The following is a 19929-nucleotide window of genomic DNA, read 5'->3' as shown; positions in this document are numbered from 1 at the left end:
GATATTAAAGAGGTGCACAGCCTTCGAGGTACATTGGAGGAACGAAAGCGATCACAATCCGATCACCATAGACATTAGTCTGAGCACAAAGGTCCATAAAATCTGCAATCCAGCCGGCCATAAGTATGAAACAAATGCGGGCCCACTCATAAAAAAGATCAAATAGGGACCGGTTGAAATGACCAATTATGAAGATTGGAAACATTCCATCACAACTGGCCAATGGCCCAATGAGGCAAGAAAGATAGAGAGCAATGGTCCCAGCTGCTACAAATGCTCCATGTGCCATTAACTCCATCAAATCAAAAGGAACGCCAAATTGTGCTGAAAGAAGTTCAGTGGCCCCGGACTGTCAGAAAAAGAAAGATTATAGAGAGCAAAACAATGTACAGACAAGCTGCTAAACAACACAGAAAAGAAAGAACTATAGCTACAGAAATCAAGCTGAAAGAACCCAGAAAACAACGCAAAAAGATTATGCGGAGCCAAAAACATCAAGAAACCCAGGAACAGGGGAAACACTTACTCTCCTTGCCTAGCAAAGCCAAAGAATTTTGGAAATACGTAAAAAGGTCAAGCCACTACGTCATATAGCAAGAAGAACGTTGTACCGGCAACCAAATGTGAGCAGCACTTGGAGAACTTATGCATAGACTCGGACACACCAAAGACTTTTCACATAGAGCACCTAAAGAACCTTTGAGAAGACATGGAGGACAACATCATAACAGCAACTAGGGTAGAGGTACTAAAGGTATTAAGTAATAACCGGAGTGACAGGGCTCCAGAACCGAATGGCATACCGGAAATCATTTTTAAAGATGACCGAACGTTCTGGGCCCCAGTGATGCTCAACCTGTTCAAAGAATGCTGGGCCACATCTGCCATTCCCGAAGCATGGAAGGGCTCGATCCACTATCAATACATAAAAAGGGAGATCCAACACTGCCAGAAAATTACAGGTTAATTGCACTCCTCTACGTAGATGGCAAATTCTTTACAAAAATTCTCTTAAAAGAACTAGAGCAATGGATCACAGACAATAAAATCCTACAACCCTATCAGACATGATTCAGGCCCAATGCATCAACTCTTGACAACATCATCGCTCTAGTCTACCTGGGTTCAAAGTCACGTGAAAGAAACACTCCATTATATGCCTGCTTTGTCGACTACAGTGCGGCCTTTGACGGCATTGACCGTAACATCCTGTGGAAAAAGCTGGCAGGATGGGGGATTCCAAAACAACTAATTGCAGCAATTGCAACCTTATACATGGATACATGGGTGAGGATAAAGCTAAATCAATCACATGCCACCAGACGGATTTCCACAAACAGAGGCTTAAAGCTGGGGTGCGTACGTGCCCCAACTTTATTTAACCTATATACAGCGGATCTTGGGGAAGAGCTATTAAAAGGCAGAACCTTTCCAACATCGTTCGGATAGAAGAAATTGCCAATAATACAGTACGCGGACGACTTGGTCTTGATGGATCAGACATGAATAGGAATGAGGAGGGCATTGGGGATATTACACAATTATATTAAATGCAATTTCCTCCATGCAAATGCAGGAAAAACCAAAGTCCGGATTTTCGGCTGATGCCCTCTAAAACACGAACTCAATTGGAAACTCGTACCATTAAAGGTTGACACGTACAAGTACAATTACCTTTGAGTTTGGCTTATGAACTCAGGGAAACGCACGTTGCAGACAAAGGCAATAGGAGCCAAAGCAGCAAAGACCATGTATGCTCTATCTCGTTTCAACCACAAGCCAAACAGCCACTCGGCAGAGGCAATACGAAGCGTAATCGGGGCCAAACTTGTACCAACACTAAGTAATGGCCACCTTGCCTACCTTGGAAGGCTAACAGAGGTACTAGAGCGAAACCACACATCCGCTTACAAAAAGCTATTTGGCATGCCAAATCACACACAGCGCACTTTAATACGCCTGGAATTTATTCTTGCAAGCATGGATGTAGCATGCAAAAAAGACATAATTAACTTTTATTTCCAAATGAGCCATGCAGACCCTAATTCTCTGCAGGTGCCCTTATGGCATTGTTCTCGGACAAGACAAGTGCCTGGGCGAAGTACCTGGAACTAGCCGCCTCAACATTAAAACCGGTTTTAACATCATTGATGGTTCTCCAAATTAGCGAAGCAAAGCTAAAAAGCAAAGTAAAGACAGAAGCTAAGAAGACCTTGAGGGAAGAGGTGTGGTACAGCGGCCAGGGCAGCTGACTCCAGAACATGGGGGCTAATGGTTCAATCCCCGGCGGCAGCTTGCCCAGCACCTTGTTACTCTGGGCAATAGCTTGCTTAATCTTCCCGATGGCCCCCAGCACCGGGACACCTCTCCAGAGGTAGCTGTGCGCTTTACAAATCCTGGTATTTCATTTCATTTCATTTCAGTTAATCAAGGCAAGAAGCACTAGAGGTGCTGAGGAGCTTGTAATATCCCACAAAACCTTTCTTTGCCAACCATACTTGAGAGCAGCAATTGGAAAGCATGCATTTAAGAACATTTTATCATTTAGGCTACTGACTACACCCATCAGGGAGTACAGGGCACACTGGAACAACTGCTCACTGGCACAGGTCCAATGTAGACTGTTCAATTACCACTCCGAATCAGCTGCCACATCGTATGTTGCTGCACAAGCTTATCACAACAGATACATAGGTATTTGAGGCCCATCCTTATGCAACACGAGATAGGATCATGCAAGGAAGCACTACTATTCATACATACACCTGTCACTCCAAAAGACCTAGCACAGGTCGGTAAATTATTCGCGGAAGCGGGCAGAATACTACGAGAGTCTGGATCACCATTAGGGGAAGCTGATATTTGCACAAAATGCTCCATGGAGACGCCCCTGTCCCGCATGACAGTACCCAGTAGAATTGCAGCACTTGGAGCTGACACTTATATAAACCTGCATGATCGAACGAGCCTGCACATGCTGATTGCCAACCATTAAAAGACCTAGGTTCCACCACGCCTCAAACACTGAGGAACTTGCACAGATTTTGCACAGATTTTAAACGCATCACATTTCCTTATAGTTGAGCCTATTATTTCTGTCTGCACAAATGAATGAATGAATGAAAGATTTATAAAGCGCACAGCTACTCAGGAAGAGTGCATGAGCCATTCAGTGGGACAGAACAACTAGACTGGCTAATCAAATGACCATACCATCCTTCTCGCCACAAGGATCTTATAGAGAGATACTCAAAAAAGGAACCAATCCAAGATGACACTCCTAATTTCCTGTTTAAAGCTTACTCATCGCTGATAATGAAACCGGCTGCTTTAACCACTATCAACTTCATGGTTTTAAAATTGTTAATCTTCCTTTGATAATCAATTCTTTTTATCATGTTTTACATTTTTTTGTGATAAATGATTGTTATGGTTTTAATTACCTAAACAATAAATGTTGATATATGGAATAATGTCAGCCACCAAGTTATCCAAGCCCCTGTTAATTAACAATCCCAAAAAATTCAAACCTGAGGTCTTCCACATGAAACCGAAAGCATCTCTTGGAGGCCACCGGTCCCTATGCATTTAAGGTAACGTCTCGCACTTAGACCAATTTAGTTTGAATCTGGAGAAGAGCGAGAAGCATCAATTGGAGATATGAGGTGGAGGACATAGTCAATGAGATATCATCAACTTAGAGCAGGATCTTGCAAACGCATATAGGTGGATTTGCACCCAGTATATGAGTGAACTGGCAGCTAGCCACAGCCAAAGGTTCAAGAGCTAAAAGGAACAATAAGGGTGAGAGTGGGCAATCCTGCCTCACACCCAAGATATATGGAAGGGTTTCAAAATATGGGCCCCCAAAAGCAATCTGTGCCGAGGAAGCTGTGTAAAGACACCGGACCTTAGCCAAAAAGCTAAGAACTATCCCTGCCCTGTTCAAGGTGCGGAAAAGATACCCCTTCTCAACCCAGTCAAAAGCCTTTTCGGCAACCAAGCTGTTTGAGGTGAGAACATTTAGAGTGTCACTGGTGTTCAGGGTGCTTTATACAGGAGCTGCTTTCCACCTAAACTTGAGAACTACCCAGAGTTTTCTGCTTCTCTTTTAGCAATCTTTTTGTCCGTTCCCAGACAAAAACTCAACTCCCAGCAAGCAGGAACAGTTTCACAGCTTCTGCTTGCAGGGAGCAGAGTTAGTATTTACACTGACTTGGCGGGAGATGTCAAAACTCGTGCCAAGTAAGAGCAAACAGCTGTGTCCTGTTGTGGGCACTATAGGAAATAGGGAGACGGCCCAGGGAGGTGACGGTCCCCAGGGCCATTATTGGCTCCATGAGGGGGGCACATGCCCCCCTCCTTCTGTGTTCACGTGCTGGCCTTGGGGAGGTGGTGGTCACTGGGGTCATAAATTGCCTGGAAGGGGGGCTATGCAACTGCCCTTTTACTTCAAAATCTTCTTTTGGCCCCAAGGAGGTGGCTGTGATGGAGTGTGAAGGGTCCATGCAGCCCCCCCACACTAGGTAATGGTCCCCGGGGTTTGAAACAGCACAGGATGAGGGTCTGTGCTGCCCCCCTCCATTAAATAAAGCCCCATGGAGTTGGTGGTCCTTGGGGCTCATTTGAGCCTATGGAGGGGGGGCCCTGTGCACCCCCCTCCTTTTTTTAAATGGCCCCGGGACCTGGTCCACCCGGAGGCTCTTTTCAAAGCAAGCGCGGGAGCCCAGGGGGAACCTCAGGACCACCGGTTAAGGTTTAGGGTATTCCTACTTTGCCCCCTTTTTCTTTAAACTTTTTTTCTGGGACTCGGCTGAAGCAGAGTCCCTAGATGGCTGCCAACACTTTCAGGTTGAAGTGCTGACAGTGAATCAATCAATAAATCAATCAATCAGGGAATTGTAAGCTCTCTACTCATCCGTGAGGGTCTCAAGGCGCTGAGGGGGGTGGGGTCCACAGATCTGTTTAGCCGATGAGCCAGGTCTTGAGGGTCTTCCTGAAGGTGTTCAGGGAGGGGGCGCATCTGATGTCTACCAGTAGCTCGTTCCAGGTCTTGGCTGAATTGCAAGAGAAGGATCTTCCGCCGGCTCTGGCTCTGTGGATGCACGGGGTTTCAGCCAGTGCAAGGTTGTAAGATCGGAGGATTCTTTTGGGTACGTGGAAGTTGATTTGTCTTTGAGGTATTTGGGTCCGTTGTTGTGTAGGCATTTGTAGGAGTGAGTGAGGATTTTGAGAGTGACTCTTTTCTCCATGGGAAGCCAGTGGAGACTTCGTAGGTGTTGACTGATGTGTTCGCGACGGGGGATGCCGAGGACGAGTCTGGCAGCGGTGTTCTGTATTGTCTGGAGTTTGCGGAGTAGGGACTTGTTGATGCCGGCGTAGAGTGCGTTTCCATAGTCCAGTCTGCTGGTGATGAGAGCTTTGGTGACTGTCTTCCTTGACACAGGGGGGATCACTTTGAAGGTCTTGCAGAGGATGCGGAGGGTGTTGAAGCAGCTGGAGGTGACGGACCTGACCTGTTGGTTCATGGTGAGTGATGAGTCGAGTACGATGCCGAGGTTCCCTGCATGGTCTGAGGGGGTAGGTGGGCTTCCGAGGGCGGTCGGCCCCCAGGTGCTGTCCCATGCAGAAGGGGTGTACCAAGATCGAGAACTTCTGTCTTCTCTGCATTGAGCTTCAGGCAGCTGTTCGTTATCCAGACTGCGACATCTTGCATTCCTTTCTGGAAGTTGAGTTTTGCAGTGGTGGGGTCTTTGGTGAGGGAGAGGATGAGCTGGGTGTCGTTGGCGTAGGATACAATGTTGAGGCCGCGTTGTCGGACGAGGGTTGCGAGGGGGCCCATGTAGATGTTGAAGAGGGTGGGGTTCAGGGATGAACCCTTTGGGACTCCGCAGGTGATTTTCAAGGGGTCAGAGAGGAAGGGTGGTAGTCTGATCCTTTGGCTTCTTCCGGTGAGTAATGATCAGATCCAGTCCCGGGCAGTTCCTTGTATGCCTGCGTTGTGTAGTCTGGCAACTAGTGTGTGATGCGGGAGACGGTGATGAAGACCGCTGATAGGTTGAGTAGGATGAGGTCTGCAGAGTGGCCTTTGTCCAGGAGGGTGCGAATGTCACCTGTGGCAGCGAGTAGGGCGGTCTCTGTGCTGTGGTTGCTTCGGAATCCAGATTGGTATGGGTCGAGGACGGCGTTCTATTCAATGAATCATGTCAGTTTCCTGTTGAGTGTTTTCTCTGCAACTTTGGCTGCGAAGGGGAAGAGAGAGATGGGCCGATAGTTATTGAGGTCGGTGGGGTCAGCTGGGGGCTTCTTGAGCAGAGGTCTGACTTCTGCGCCCTTCCAGTCATCTGGGAAGGTGCGTGTTTTGAAGGTGGTGTTGATGGTGCGTTGTATTTCGGGTGCGATGGCAGCCGCGGCTCTGTATAGATGTGAGGGGGCAGGGGTCGGTGGGACCCCCCAAGTGGATGCTTTTCAAGGCATAGGCGGTGTCTTCGGCCATGATCGGTGTCCAGTTGGAGATGGTGGCCCGGCTGGTATTTCTGGAGGTCTGGGGCCTTCTGTGGTGCCTGGTGGATGGCCGATTAAGTTTTCGTAGAGGTTTTTGATCTTGAGGTGGAAATAGGTTCCAAGCTTGTCGCAGAGGTCTTGGTATGGGGTGATGTCTGTGCCTTCGCTGAGTGGGTTTCTTTAATGACACTGAAAAGTTCCTTGGAGTTGGTGGAGTTGGTCAGGATTTTGTTGTGGATGAAGTTCCTCTTAGTGGCTCTGATCTGGTTGTGGTAGTCCGTCATGGCTTCCATGTAGGTGGTGTGGTTTCCGGGTGTCTTGGTGTTTCTCTAGTTCTTCTCCAGGCATCTGCGTCTGGCTTCTTGGAGAGTGGTGGTGAACCAGGCAGCTTTCCTGGGACATTGCCTGTGGGGTTCGCGCAGCGGGGCGAGCTCGTTTGCGCAGTCGGAGATCCAGGTGGGGAGTTCTCTGACTGCGTCATTTGTGTTGGGTGCCCAGGTGTGGTTGTCTCGGGTGAGGGTGGAGTTAGGTTGCTCGTCGGTAACCTTGCTCCAGTTCCTTCGTTGGGGGCGTGGGGTTGGTTTGGGTGCCTGGGGTTTGTTGATGGCAAAGTGTATACAGTAGTGGTCGGTCCATGGCGTCTGCTTTGTGTGGCTGAATTGGACTCTGTTTCCTGCCACGAAGATGGGGTTGAGGGTGTGTCCTGTTCTGTGGGTTGGTGTGTTGACAAGCTGTTTAAGTCCGATGCTGGCGAGGTTGTCACAAAGGATAGTGGAGTTGGGGTCACTGGGGTTGTAGAGGTGGAAGTTCAGGTCTCCAAAGAGTATGTAATTTGTTGAGGCGTGTGGGGTGCGATGAAGTCGGTGATGGTGATGGCGAAGGGTGTTCAGGGCCGGGTGGTCTGTAGACGAGGGTTCCTCGGGATGTGGCTTTGGGGTGGTCTGGATCTGGAAGTGCAGGTGTTTGGTGGAGGGGAAGGTTTCGCTGGAGGTGGTGAGGCGGAGGGTGCTCTTGTGAGCGATGGTGAGGCCCCCTCCTGGGTGGTTGGGGTGGTCTTTCCTCTGGATCTTGTATCCATCTGGGATGGCGGTGCTGATGTCGGGGGCGGAGGATGCGTTGGTCCAGGTCTCTGTGTAGAAGTTGTTGGGCGAGAGAGAGTCGAGTAGGGTCCCAGATTTAGATGGCGTGTTTGTGTACAGCGTGTACGTTGAGGAGGATGCATTTTAGGGTGTCGCCAGTGCTGGCGTTGGCGATGTTGGAGGTAGGGGTGGCGGTCAGTGTCTGGTGGTAGTGGAAGCATGAGAACTGGCCGTGGGTCGGGTTCAGCGAGGCCTGTTGGCATTCTCTAAGTCTTCCAGGGTTGAGTGCGAGGAGGGTGGTGGTGTCGTAGTGATGGGTAGTGGGAGGTCAGGGTTCCTGGTGCTGGCTGCAGTCAGTTCGCGGACGGACGCAGACGGGCTTGCCTTTAGCGCACCATTAGCGTGCCAGCGGCGCATCCACTGCGGGACCGTGCAGCAGCTGCCATTTAGTAGGGCAGGTGGGAGGGAGGAGAAGCTGGGAGGTGGGAATGGAGGAATTCCGGGGGAGAGAGGCCGCAGAGGCAGCAGCGGCGAAAGGCGAAAGAAACAGGCAGGTACAAGAAAATAGAAACAGTGGTTGAATTAAGAGCAAGAATACAGATGGGCACAATAACAGTGGCACAACAGGGAAGAATTAAGAAAAAAAACGGCTGAGAAAGGTTACAGTGGTTGCAGGCAGTCTGGTCCCAGTTGGAGCAGGCAGCAGGCACAGGAGCGGGCAGCAGCCTCGAACCTCCCAAGGAGGAGGTCGGGTCTGGAGGCAAGAGACGGCACAGCAGAGCTGCGGGGAGAGAGTGGACCTAGACCGAGGGTCAGAGACCAACACAAGATTGAGAGGGTTCACAGAGTCTTCGCGTCCCTAGATATACAAATGTGGATTTCCCTTATTATCTCAAAAACTACTGAATGGTTGCTTTCTGGGCCAACCGATACCTATCTGCCAAATTTGGTGTAATTTTGTTCAGCGGTTCGGGCTGTAATCTGTTTTTAAAATTCCTACTGGAATTGACTTGGGAAATGCACATTGTCTGACCCCCCTTTTTTGGCCCCCGCTTGCCAGATCGCCCTGAAACTAGAATCACCCGTGCAACTTTTGGGGGAAATTTCGTGAAGATTTGTCAAATGGCACCAAAGATATAGGCAATTCAAAAAAATCTTTTGCCTGTGGAAACAGAAAATCTTTTGCCTGGCAACTGCCAGTAGGTAATATATATATTTATGGGTTTTACTTATATAATATATACTTACCATGCACTGTAAAGGTGACGTGGAAAAGACATTCTTTTTCATGTCATACAGCCATCCACAAGTTACAGTTGATCGAAAACTATGATGCAAGGCTTCCACTGAGACTTGGCCTAAGGATACAAATCACTCTGCCCTGCTTACACTGAATTGGCTGTCGGTGAAAGATCAGATTTCTTTTAAAATCCATGTACTTCGTATATAAAGTCATTTATTACCACCAATAAATCACCATTTCTGTTGGCACTGTCCCAGTAGAGCGCTCAGATCTCAGGACAAATTTCTCTTAGAGGTTCCAAAGTTCCATCTAAAGGTGGTCAGGTGTCAGAAGACTTGGCTCTTTCCAACATCACAAATCTTGCTAGTGCCACTCAGCGTGTTCTAAAGATGGTTAAAGTCCTGTGTTTCTTAGTGCCACAATACCCCTCACGATATACGTTGCGCTCTATAAGACTATGCTGTATTCCTGGCACCGGAGAAACAGCATGATGGCTGGCAGTGTTCATGTTTACATGCTCTGGATGCTGCCTGCCCACAGAGCGTGAATCAGCTGTGGGATACTCTATTCAGTGTTCGGTGCCCCAATTGCATGTCCTATTTGTGAAACTACTCAGTTATTTGCCTTGGTTAATGGTTAGCAAACCCTATCGGTTACCTACACCATCCTATCTCCCTTTCCCTTGTTTCATTAGATTACAGGATCTGCTCACGAGAGTGGCCCTTATTCCTGTCAGTTGTGTCATGATTTCCTGATAGGAAGTCTAGGAAAAACCTGTATAGTAGGCGGACCTCTAGGTTGCTCAGGAGGTTCTTAGCTCAGGCCTGCTCACAGCCTTGTTGTTGCTGCCTCTATAATAATTGTGTTGCTGCCTCAGATCAGTTGTCGGACACTTGTGGGTTAAGGACCACCAGCATGAAGGAGTAGCCACTGCCTTTGGCTATGATAAATGTCCCAATTTGATTTCTTTGGTAGGAGTGTTGAGGTGTTGTGTGAGAGTTTGCGTCCACCCGTTATTCCAGAAGATGAGTGTACTTAAGCCCTCCCGTGACAGAGAGTGTGTTAACACTCAAAGGATGGCACCAAGCCTAGTGATATGCGTTGGCATGGCCCCTTGTGTAAATGGTTCCCTGGACCCTGGTTACCAAGGGAATGTGTTAAATATGTAAATGAAAAACATTATTTCCTGTGACGACACAGCACATCGGACCTGGAATGTGGGTGCCATACCTGTGCAAGTTGGTGCCAAAAGCAGACATGCTGCTTAAGTTATTGCAAAAATGAGGGAACCAGGCCACATCAGAAGCCCTATTGTCCCGAAGAACTTGGGGCACTTTGCAGTTTCTGGCTTTGCTGTAATTCATGAGGTATATTGAGCAATGCACATCGACTGCCTAAACTTGTGATTGAACTACACCATGCTCTAGTGCTCACTTTCTGTCAAAAAGCAGAATTAAACTAAATACGTTCATGTATAAGACTGCAGCTATAGTTCTTCAGACGAGCAATGACCGCGCACTTAGGGGCACAGCTGAAGCCGGGCGACCCCGTCCCATTCCTGCTGCATTACAACACGGGGCCTCTCAGGTTTCCACTGACATCTGGCCGCCCCCTGTCCTGTTTCCCAACTCAGCCCAGACGGTTCCTCGGGCTGCACGTAGCTCCTCAGCCTGGAATGTGACGTGTTTTTTTTTTTTTACCTGGGTAAAGTATATACGAGAAAAACAAGCACAGAGCAGCGCTAATTGAGACAAAACTAAAAGTGCACTGCGTGAGTTTCTGAGGTAAAAGATGCGGAGAAGCGCTTACCTCCGGGCTGGAGCAGTGCGGGGGCTTGCCGCGGCCGCTGCCGCTCGAGCTGCTCTCAGTCTCCGAGTCCGACGTGGAGCTGCCGCTGTCCGAGTCGCTCGAGCTGCTGCTGCTGCTGCTACTGCTGGACGCTCCGCTATTGGACCGCTGCTGAACCGGAGCCCTGCCAGCGCCCCGCAGAGCCCAGCCAAAGAGAGGGGAAAGAAAACAAAAACATTTCTGCGTCATGCTTCCTTCAAGCGGACAAGCGCCGTCCAGCGCACTTGTTCACTACACTGCGAAGCGCCCTGACACCTTTGGGTAAAGTTCGCGCTAAATAAAATTGCATTAAATAAATACATGAATAAATAAATGTAGTATAGGCGACTTCCAACACGAAATAATGTAATTCTGATGAGTAGTTGAAATGGACTATTGCAATTTGCAAACTCTGTCCAATACAGTGGCATCATTAACTTTTGACTTATGACTTACGTGATTTTTAAAGTGGAACTCTTGTAATACATAGGGACCTGCAATACCTGTCTCCAATTTCCTTATTTCAATCCAGTGGCGTTGACAAAATAAAGTAGCTGTTCTACTGTAGTGAGTTATTACTGGTGAGTTGCGCAGCAAAATGCTTCCTGCTAGCAGCACAGGTAAAAGACAGGTCACCGAGTACCATTAAAGCTGCACAACCAAAATAACAAATGGCCACACATTCTGAGTTACAGCATTTTTTTAAAATCTGACTTACATTACATTGATTCTAATATATTTTTTCAACAAATTACTAAACACTTTTTGGTGTGTTTAATTTCACACTTCACACTTTAGATTCTGCTTTTATTCTACATGCCTGCAACAGTGCTCTCATTGTCATATGAAACAGCAAGACACTAAGGGCCCGATTCACGAAGGGCCTATACAGTCGTAGTGGAGGCCCCGCACTCGTGACATGGTGGGGGCCCCGCACTCGTGGTGGGACCTCTGCAGTGAGTAACTTCAGTGCAGAGGTCCTGCCACGAGTGCGGGCCCCCCCCCATGTGGAGAAGTGTGGCTCACTGGTTAGAGGAGGCAGACCCTGAAGCAGAGGTCAGACCGGGACCAGGGTTCAATTCCTGACGTGGCAGGGTCTTGAGCTCAAAATGTCCACGGACTCGATAATTCTCGCTTCGGTGCCTACTCAAATCAGGGGTTCGCAACTCTGGGCAATAGCTTGCTCAATCTCCACGACGGCCCCCGCAGCGGGATGCCTGGCTTTCACCTTGGGGGTGCCCAGTAGGGGCTATCTCACATGGAAAAACCAGGACGGGTTCCCAAAGCAAGCGCCTTGAGACCCTTTGGGGTGATTAGTGCGCTATATAAGAAGCCAACATTACATTACATTACATTATTACTACGAATGTATAGGCCCTTCGTGAATCGAGCCTTCGTAAATCAGGCCACAAGATTTACGCAGTTTGTGAGAAGGGGGAATGGTGTGAAAATGTATTATATGGAATACAGTGATTTTACATGTCATATTGGAGTTTCTTCGGCCTCATTCCTCTATACGGCCTTGGACCTCTTTAGTGACTTGCAATATTTTTAATAATGGATGACAAGGGGTATTTTATTTCATACATCAATACAGTGCACAGTACCTTTTGGCAACTTTAAGTGGTGTTGTATAGACAATTTACACTTTCTAGCCAGATAATCAGAATGTTATAAACAGCCATAATGAGTATTATGTATAGAACCTCGCTTTACTATTCATATTATGAAGGATACTATACATTTTAAAAAGAGAAAAGCCTTATAAAGCCAAAAATATTTTGTCACATGATGCTTCGGGGATACTTATTTTTGTATTCCTATGAAGAGCCCATGTTGAAAGGTTTGTGTAACTACACAACAGCACAGATTCAGAGATAGACCTGTACTGGACCTGGAACTATCTATCAGGTCTACAACCAATTCTGCCACAGGATGCCTACTTTTGGGAATTCTTTGATGTCTGAAACATGTCTTATGATTCTGACATCACCACTAGCAGCCATCACAACGATCACCGTCAATAAGAAAACAGTCTTTGACTAATAGCAGGTCTTCTTCACAGATATTGGGATTCTCCGCCCCCCCACCCTCCCCTTCAGTGATCAGTGCCTTTCTTCATGGTGCTTCTATGTGGTGAAGGTTGGCAATAGTGCCGATTATAGGGCACTGCAAAAGGGCCACCATCTTTCCCCTTTGGTTGAGTAGCGTGTAGTGGAACAAGATTTCCAAAGGATATGTTAAGTGTCCATTCAAGGGCTGTCTCTTTCTGTGATGCAATTATATTTTCCTTTTTGATTGTGAAAATTGCATTCTCGACCTTGCCTTTGCCATAAGCCCATCTGGGGAGGGCTCATCTCTGATAGTAGATGCTGAGATTTTCAAGCTATCCATTGTTATAACTTTTCTGAGAATGCCTTGCATTTTCAGTATCTACCTTAATTTAGGGAGTATTTTCTCCAGGGAAGTAGTGTCCACCTTCTCAACCTTCGATTAGCTGTAGTTTTCAACACCATGACCATTTCCTGACACCCACCAGGGGCGTGGCAGAAGTCTAGCCTGAGCCATTCACAGGGTATCATGCTGAGATCCTCCGAAAGCATGTGCAATGACTTCAGAGCCTGCCTAGAGGCCTTTCACATCATACTTTGTAGCCAGATATGTGTACTAAAAATATATCTCTCTTTTGTGCCCTAGAGGTCCACAGGGATAGTGGTTCCACTCAGTCATGATCAAACAACCCTGGTTCTACAATTGATACAGGCATAAAATGAAGGAATTTCTTTTATGGTGTTTATCACCACAGAACGGGGCCCTCCCAGCTTCATCTATGGGGAGTTTGGAGAAATACATTCACTGAGCAAAAGGTAGTACACCTTTCATTAGACACTATACAAATACCAGAACTTTTCATGTATACAAAACATTATTCAACGACGATTAGAAGGACTGTGAATGCACTCTATTGTTTTTTATGGTCTGGCTTGACAGCACAGGTCTCAACAGACAGTTATGTGCGAATCACCAGGAGAGAGGCTTTGACTCTGCGCACATGTTGGGAGCCCGTAGTACATGTTTTGATTGGGCAGAGGTTGTGTGTTTCCACCCCAAAAAAAGTGCTTGCCCTTCAAACAGCTATGATCAGTTTGTTTATCTTGCTGCTTGAGGTTGAACTTTCAGGCTCACACCCATGACATTGTAAGGTTATTAAAGTGTCTTAGAAAACTAGATAATTTATGGTGTTCTTCCTCTGGCAGCAACACAGATGGAAGGAAGGCAGTCATTACTCAACATGGATTTTTAGACATGGCTTGACAATGGTACTGTCACCTGACGTTTTAACCTACATCAATATTTTTCTACAGTTCTTGGCTTCCACAATAATACGTACCCAGTCCCATGCTGTCCACTTGTAATGCTTCACATTACCATACAACATTCCTGTAAAACTAGAAGTATTGGCATTGTCAATGTTTGTTGTTCATCTTTATAACTCTCAGGGTGGCAAAGATATACGAAATCAACAGCATATTGTGCCTGCTTGTAGTTTTTCGGAAGACCATGGACTTTACTACTTACTGTCCATTTGTTTTGTGCAGGGACTTATTAAAGACAAGAAATGATCTCCTACAGGATGGCACTCTTTTGGTCTTGTTTGTAAACTATGCACTTTGAAGTCCTATTATGAGGACATGGGGATTAAGTTGAATAATTTTGCACTAGCCAAATATCCCTCAGCTTCCAAGTCACAAGCTCACTTCCCAGAATTGTCACACAATTTTTCAATTTCTAACCCTCCGGTATTAAAAATAAAGCCTTACTTTATAGTTACAGGAAATTCAGTTCTTAAGAGTTTAGAGAAACAAGTGGCTTAGGTGCCTCAGGAGGTAGAACTGATTTGCACAGTGGCCTGTTGTGAAACTAAGTATAAATATTCAAACTCTGAGAGGTCGACTGAGTTATCTGAGCAGTAACATGTATAACCACTTCTTGTTCCTAGTAAACATTTTCCCCTGACTCCCAGAGAAAGGTTTCCTTAATGCAAACTTTAAAGGTATTCATTTTAAATATCTCAGGACTAGCTAGAGATTTGCAGTCATCTAGAATAGTCTCCTCGCCTTTCTAAGAGCATTTGATATAAGTGCTTTGCAAGAACCATTGAACCTTTCACCATTCCTTATGAATAACTACTAAGCTTATGAAATTGTTTCAGTAAAGGGGGGGGGGGGAGAGGAGACCTATTGGCGGGCAATTAAGGTTTGAAACTAACAGTAAAGTTAATTAACTCACCATTAGCTTTCCCATCAAATCCTATGCAGTTGTATAATTAATTGAAGATATCCAGGCACTAGTTATACATTATACATCAAAGCAAACATCTAGGGTTTATGAACACGCTGACCATTACCCCTTTCTCCCTCTTATTCACTTGTACCATGAATCTCATTTGAACAAGATACTAGAGGAAACCAACTCTTTCATTCAAAACCACCTGACATTTCATATGCAAGAGAAAGTTTTATTTGCAGACAAAAATGCTTTTTAATTATTAATGTGCAAAAGCCTAAGTTTCAATAATAATACATATACTAAACAGGAAAATTTGTAGTAGGTAATCAGACTTAAATGCTATAGGCCTGTAGTAAAGTAAATTAGTGCTGGATTAAGTTAGCCTAAATGTAGATGCCATGTTAACTGAAAATAATGCATTAACATTCAAAGGTCTGTTTTCACATTGCATCATTATTTTCCATTAGATGTTTTTTCTCTTTTGCTGCAGATGTTACAACTTTCCAGAATCCTTCTTTTACTTAATGAATAGGTACTTGTGTTATATTAGACAACTGTTAGGTTCTCATTGGGAGGAGAGGAGGCAACAGGAAGTATGATTCATGAGAAGAACAGTCTGTACCGCAGAATGTGAACAATGTAATTTTTCAAGGACTAATGTCTAAAGACTATTGCATGCTGGTGGGGAATTTACCTATTCCCAGGTGTTTACCCCAATCCTACTGGACAGTCTAGGAGACAAAAAACACTTGCTGCCATTTGTAATATTGTGTGTTTATATTAGTACGTGTTCCTAGAGTAGCAGCCGGACTATTGTACGAGTGTGAGAAGATTGGATGTTTACCTATTCCCAAGTGTTTACTACAATCCTATTGGACATTCCAAGGGGAGGAAAATACATTTGTTGCCATTTGGAATACTGTGGGACTGATTCGCAAAGGTAAAGTTAGACTTTTGTTCACCAGGTAAGTTATCAGTAGTATCTTAAGTATATGTAAGTTTATAGGTCTTAGTGAAAATAGTGACAAAAAAGCACAAAGCGGCAACTGTGGATATCTGATAGTACCAGACCGGGACAAAGTCACAAGTTCAGGCCAACTGCAATGGAGTGTGGGCCGGCTACAGGGGCCCAGTTAGGCCAGCTGGACAAAAATACCTTACATCTTGGTAGGAGACCGTTGCGAAGTCCTGCGATGAGGATGCATTGCTTCTGAGGAGCTGCAGAGCTGCGATGCAAGGCTCCTGCATCATGATGGAAGATCCTGCTGACGAGGGCTTGCGATTGCGGAGTCCAGCATCGAGGATGGGTAGTGCAGTTAAGGTGATGCGCCGGTTCCAAGAAGCTGCGATGAGAGAACCTGCATCGGCTTCGAGTCTGCCGGCGATGATAAATTTGCGATGCGAGAGCTTGCGTCAGTGAAGTTTCGCACAGTATTGGTCCTAATGCGGGCTGTGAAGTCGATGTGAAGTTCTTGAGTGAGGAGAACCCTTGCAGCAGAGGCGATATGTCGGTTCTGCTCGGGGTTGCGCCGCGGAGCAGAGTAGATGCATTGGTTCTGCTGAATCCACAGATGGGTTGGCAGAGCAACTTCAGCCCCACTTCCAAGGGTCCAGGACTGAGGTGGGAGCCCTTGACATGGTAGGACTCACATATGGCATAGTCCAGGTGCTGGGTCCAAGGTTGTTGGAACCTTCTGTCCATGAGGCTTTAGTCAGGAGGCCAGCCAACTAGTCCTTCGAGTCACTTTGGGGTCATGTGTTCAACTGATGCAGGTCCAATTCTCCTCACCCAGTCAAGAGGTCAGCAGTTCATTCAGAGCCGCAGCCCAGCAGAGTGGCAGTCCTTTCAGCAGCATCGCAGTCTTTCTTCCTGCAGAGTATCCACAGGTCTAGAAGTGTACTGAAGAGTTGGTGTCTGGGGTCCAATATTTATACCTGTGCCTTTCTCTGAAGTGGGAGAAGTTTCTAGAGGTTTATCTTTGAAGTCTCTAGAATCCTGCCTTCCCTGTTCTGGCTTCAGACTAACAACAGGGGGTATGCACCCCTTTGTGCGGCGGCAGGACACAGCCTATTCAAGTGTAAGTAGGGCTGTGACCTACTCTGCCCTCCCATCCTGCCAGGCATGGCCAGTCCAGGCACACCTAAATTCTCTATTGTGTGTGGCTGTCTAGAAGAAATACACAAAGCTCAACTGTCAGCTACACCCAGTTAACTGATGCAGAGACAGGCTGCAGGCACTAAATAGCTAAGACAAGAAAAGGCCAATTTTCTAAAAGTAAAATTCAAGAAAAGAGAAACCCAGTATCCCCTTACAAGCGTGCGTATCAACAAAAGTAAAAGGTAAATGGCCAACAAGGAAAACTATGTTCTTACATATAAAAGGAATAGCCTGTCCAAATAGTGATGGTGGAATTAAACCAATAGTTTAGACATACATAAAAGCATCATATAGATACATCCAAAAAAGAAATAACAGGCATACACAATGATCGAATTATGAAAAACTCGTTATATCCCAAATCAAGGGATACAAAATAGAAAAAAAGAAAAGTATCAAAACATCCATTGATCATGTCCATTTAGAGAGGATTATAAATCAGTATTGTAAACACTTACGTCAAAGTATGTAAACTCCATTCTCTATACGATTAGTCTCAGCCCACAATGAAGAATAAACAATTTATGGATGGTGATCCTGTGATTCTACATTTCATGACGACATTTCAGTCTCCATTGTGCAAAGAACGCGAGACCATCCCCAGGACTAAAATAGTTACATGGAAATGATCATTTGGCCGATAACACTCACACAGACCGCTAGCTACCTTACCATTAATGTGGCAGAGCTTGCCTTTTAATTCATTAAACGAGTGACCTGTTATGGCTTCATAAGGTATTCTCCATCAATCCACATATTAGATCCTAAAAATCAGTGCTTAGGAATAGAACCTTATCATTCATATCCTAATTTAATGTGGAAGTCATCTTTGCAGTTCCACTTAACTGTTTTGGTCCTGAGGATGCAATTTGACCATTAAGTAAAATAAATTAAGCTCAATAATCAATTTTTCAGAAATGTTTACACATAGCTTGGAACTATATATGCTGTTGAATTTAGAAGTACTCTTATAAAACAAATATATAAAGCTGCATTCTCTTCCTCCAATACTTTGGATTTAAATAGCAAAAAAGAAAATATATTATATTAAGCTTGCAGAATTTCTGAAAGACTTTATAAGAAAAGTTTATTAACTGTCTCCCCTAAACCAACTTTTTGAGCTTATTCAGTAGTACTTCAGCAAAATGTTTTCCATCTACCTCTTCATCAATATCACACCTATTAATCTCTGTGGCACCCTCACATTACAATATCAAAGATACATCTGTATGGATGTGTCATGAAATTTAAACACACCTTCTCTGCTAAATCCCTGTAATGGACTCTCACACATCACCCACATTAAAAGGTAATGTCAGGTAAATGGGATTCCAAATAAACAGTGTGAGAAGCATTCAAAGGTCACAATGTAAAGACTCTCTGCAAAATAGGTATGCCTCTACCAGAAAGACCCCTGAAAGGCTGGGGCCCTGGCCCTCAGTCCACTTTCCACATGCCTCAACACCTCTATGTTCACAGGACCTGTGGATTGAATTATATCAGGGACAACCTATCGCCTAACCAAGTGCCATGCATATGTGGGAAATGTGTAAGTGCAATTCATGAAGGCAAAAACAGCAGTAACAGCATTTGTCACACATTTAGATAAAGTAGGTGTAGGTGCACACACACAAATGGACATGTCAATTAAAATTCCCAATAAGGTATGACAGTTTGTAGGTATAATAAAATAACTAACTTGCACACATCAAACACATATCCAATCTACATCATAGGTAGAAGTTCAAGTTAAATTATGTTGACATTTGCCAAGCCAAAGCGAAATACCCATATGAAATACCACTGAATGCAATGTCAGCTCCAATTGAAATTCATCTCACATTTCCATCCATTAAATATTTCCCCTTTTCCTGTATGACTTCAGCACTGGTTCCAGGGTCAGATTATACTATCCACTTCAAATAGATCAGCAATCAGGGTGAAACAAACAGAACTGTAGTCACACATCTCAAAGTATCCAATAACAGCAAATAGTTCGAAAGGTAATGGCAGGACTAATACGTTATAAACCAACTAAATATTTGTATTTCTCCAAAAGAACTAGATGGAGTAATCCAAACACCAATGACCAGTCTCTGTACACATTGTGTGACCCAGCACACTGCTGTGTCACTAACGTTGCCCTTCATGACACTGCCAGGGAACATTCTCACAAAGGGGCATATATTGGCATGGCAGGCACCTCGTAGATGTTACTTAGGAAGGGAAGGCTCATTATTGGGAGGGGTGGGTCCTGTAGAGTGAAGTCACCGTGACTTCACTCTACAAAACCCGCGATTGGGCAGCTCTTTTATCCTTTTGATCGGCTACCATGCCGTCGCCTACTTCCTGAGCGCACACTTCACAGAACCCGCGATTGTGCAGCCCTGTGATCTCTATACCCAGGAAACGCCTGCAACTCCGAACACATGAGTTGCTTGGCCAGGTTATTCAAATCTACCAGATCCTTTCCGCATTGCGATTCACTTCATCGCCCACGTCCTGCCCAATTTGTTTTGGCAATTGAGGCTTCCTATTCTTAGGCATAATATCTATGTCCTGATGATGATCCGCGTAACCCTTAGGTAGATCGAAACGCGGTCGACAATTTGAAAACACCTTATACATTCCAAACTTTATGTGTACTGAAAGTGTAAAGGTGTAGGTTGTGTTTTGCTGCACTTCGACACAGTGTAATTACCGGTGCAACGAACCTTAAGCTTTTGCCTAAAAGCCCCTTGTTCCCTGTTTTGTCCTTAACTGTACATTGTTCATGTGTTAAGTAGAGCACAGGCTTGTACCCCTCCTTGTGTATTGTTGTGAATTAC

General features: G+C 45.5%; 1 protein-coding gene across 1 annotated transcript in view; it reads right to left on the bottom strand.

Annotated features, from left to right (window-relative positions):
• The window catches only part of AFF3 (ALF transcription elongation factor 3), a 2122574-nt gene that overhangs the window by 292313 nt on the left and 1810332 nt on the right, over window positions 1-19929 (bottom strand). The window contains exon 10 of the mRNA XM_086936175.1: window positions 10636-10798. Within this exon, the coding sequence (XP_086792301.1) occupies window positions 10636-10798 (163 nt within the window). The remainder of the gene's footprint in view (window positions 1-10635; window positions 10799-19929) is intronic.

The sequence above is a fragment of the Lissotriton vulgaris genome, chromosome 8 (genome assembly GCF_964263255.1).
Source record: "Lissotriton vulgaris chromosome 8, aLisVul1.2, whole genome shotgun sequence".
Taxonomy (NCBI): Eukaryota; Metazoa; Chordata; class Amphibia; order Caudata; family Salamandridae; genus Lissotriton; species Lissotriton vulgaris.
The sequence above is the reverse complement of the archived record's forward strand: the minus strand, read 5'-3'. Positions and strand labels throughout refer to the sequence as shown.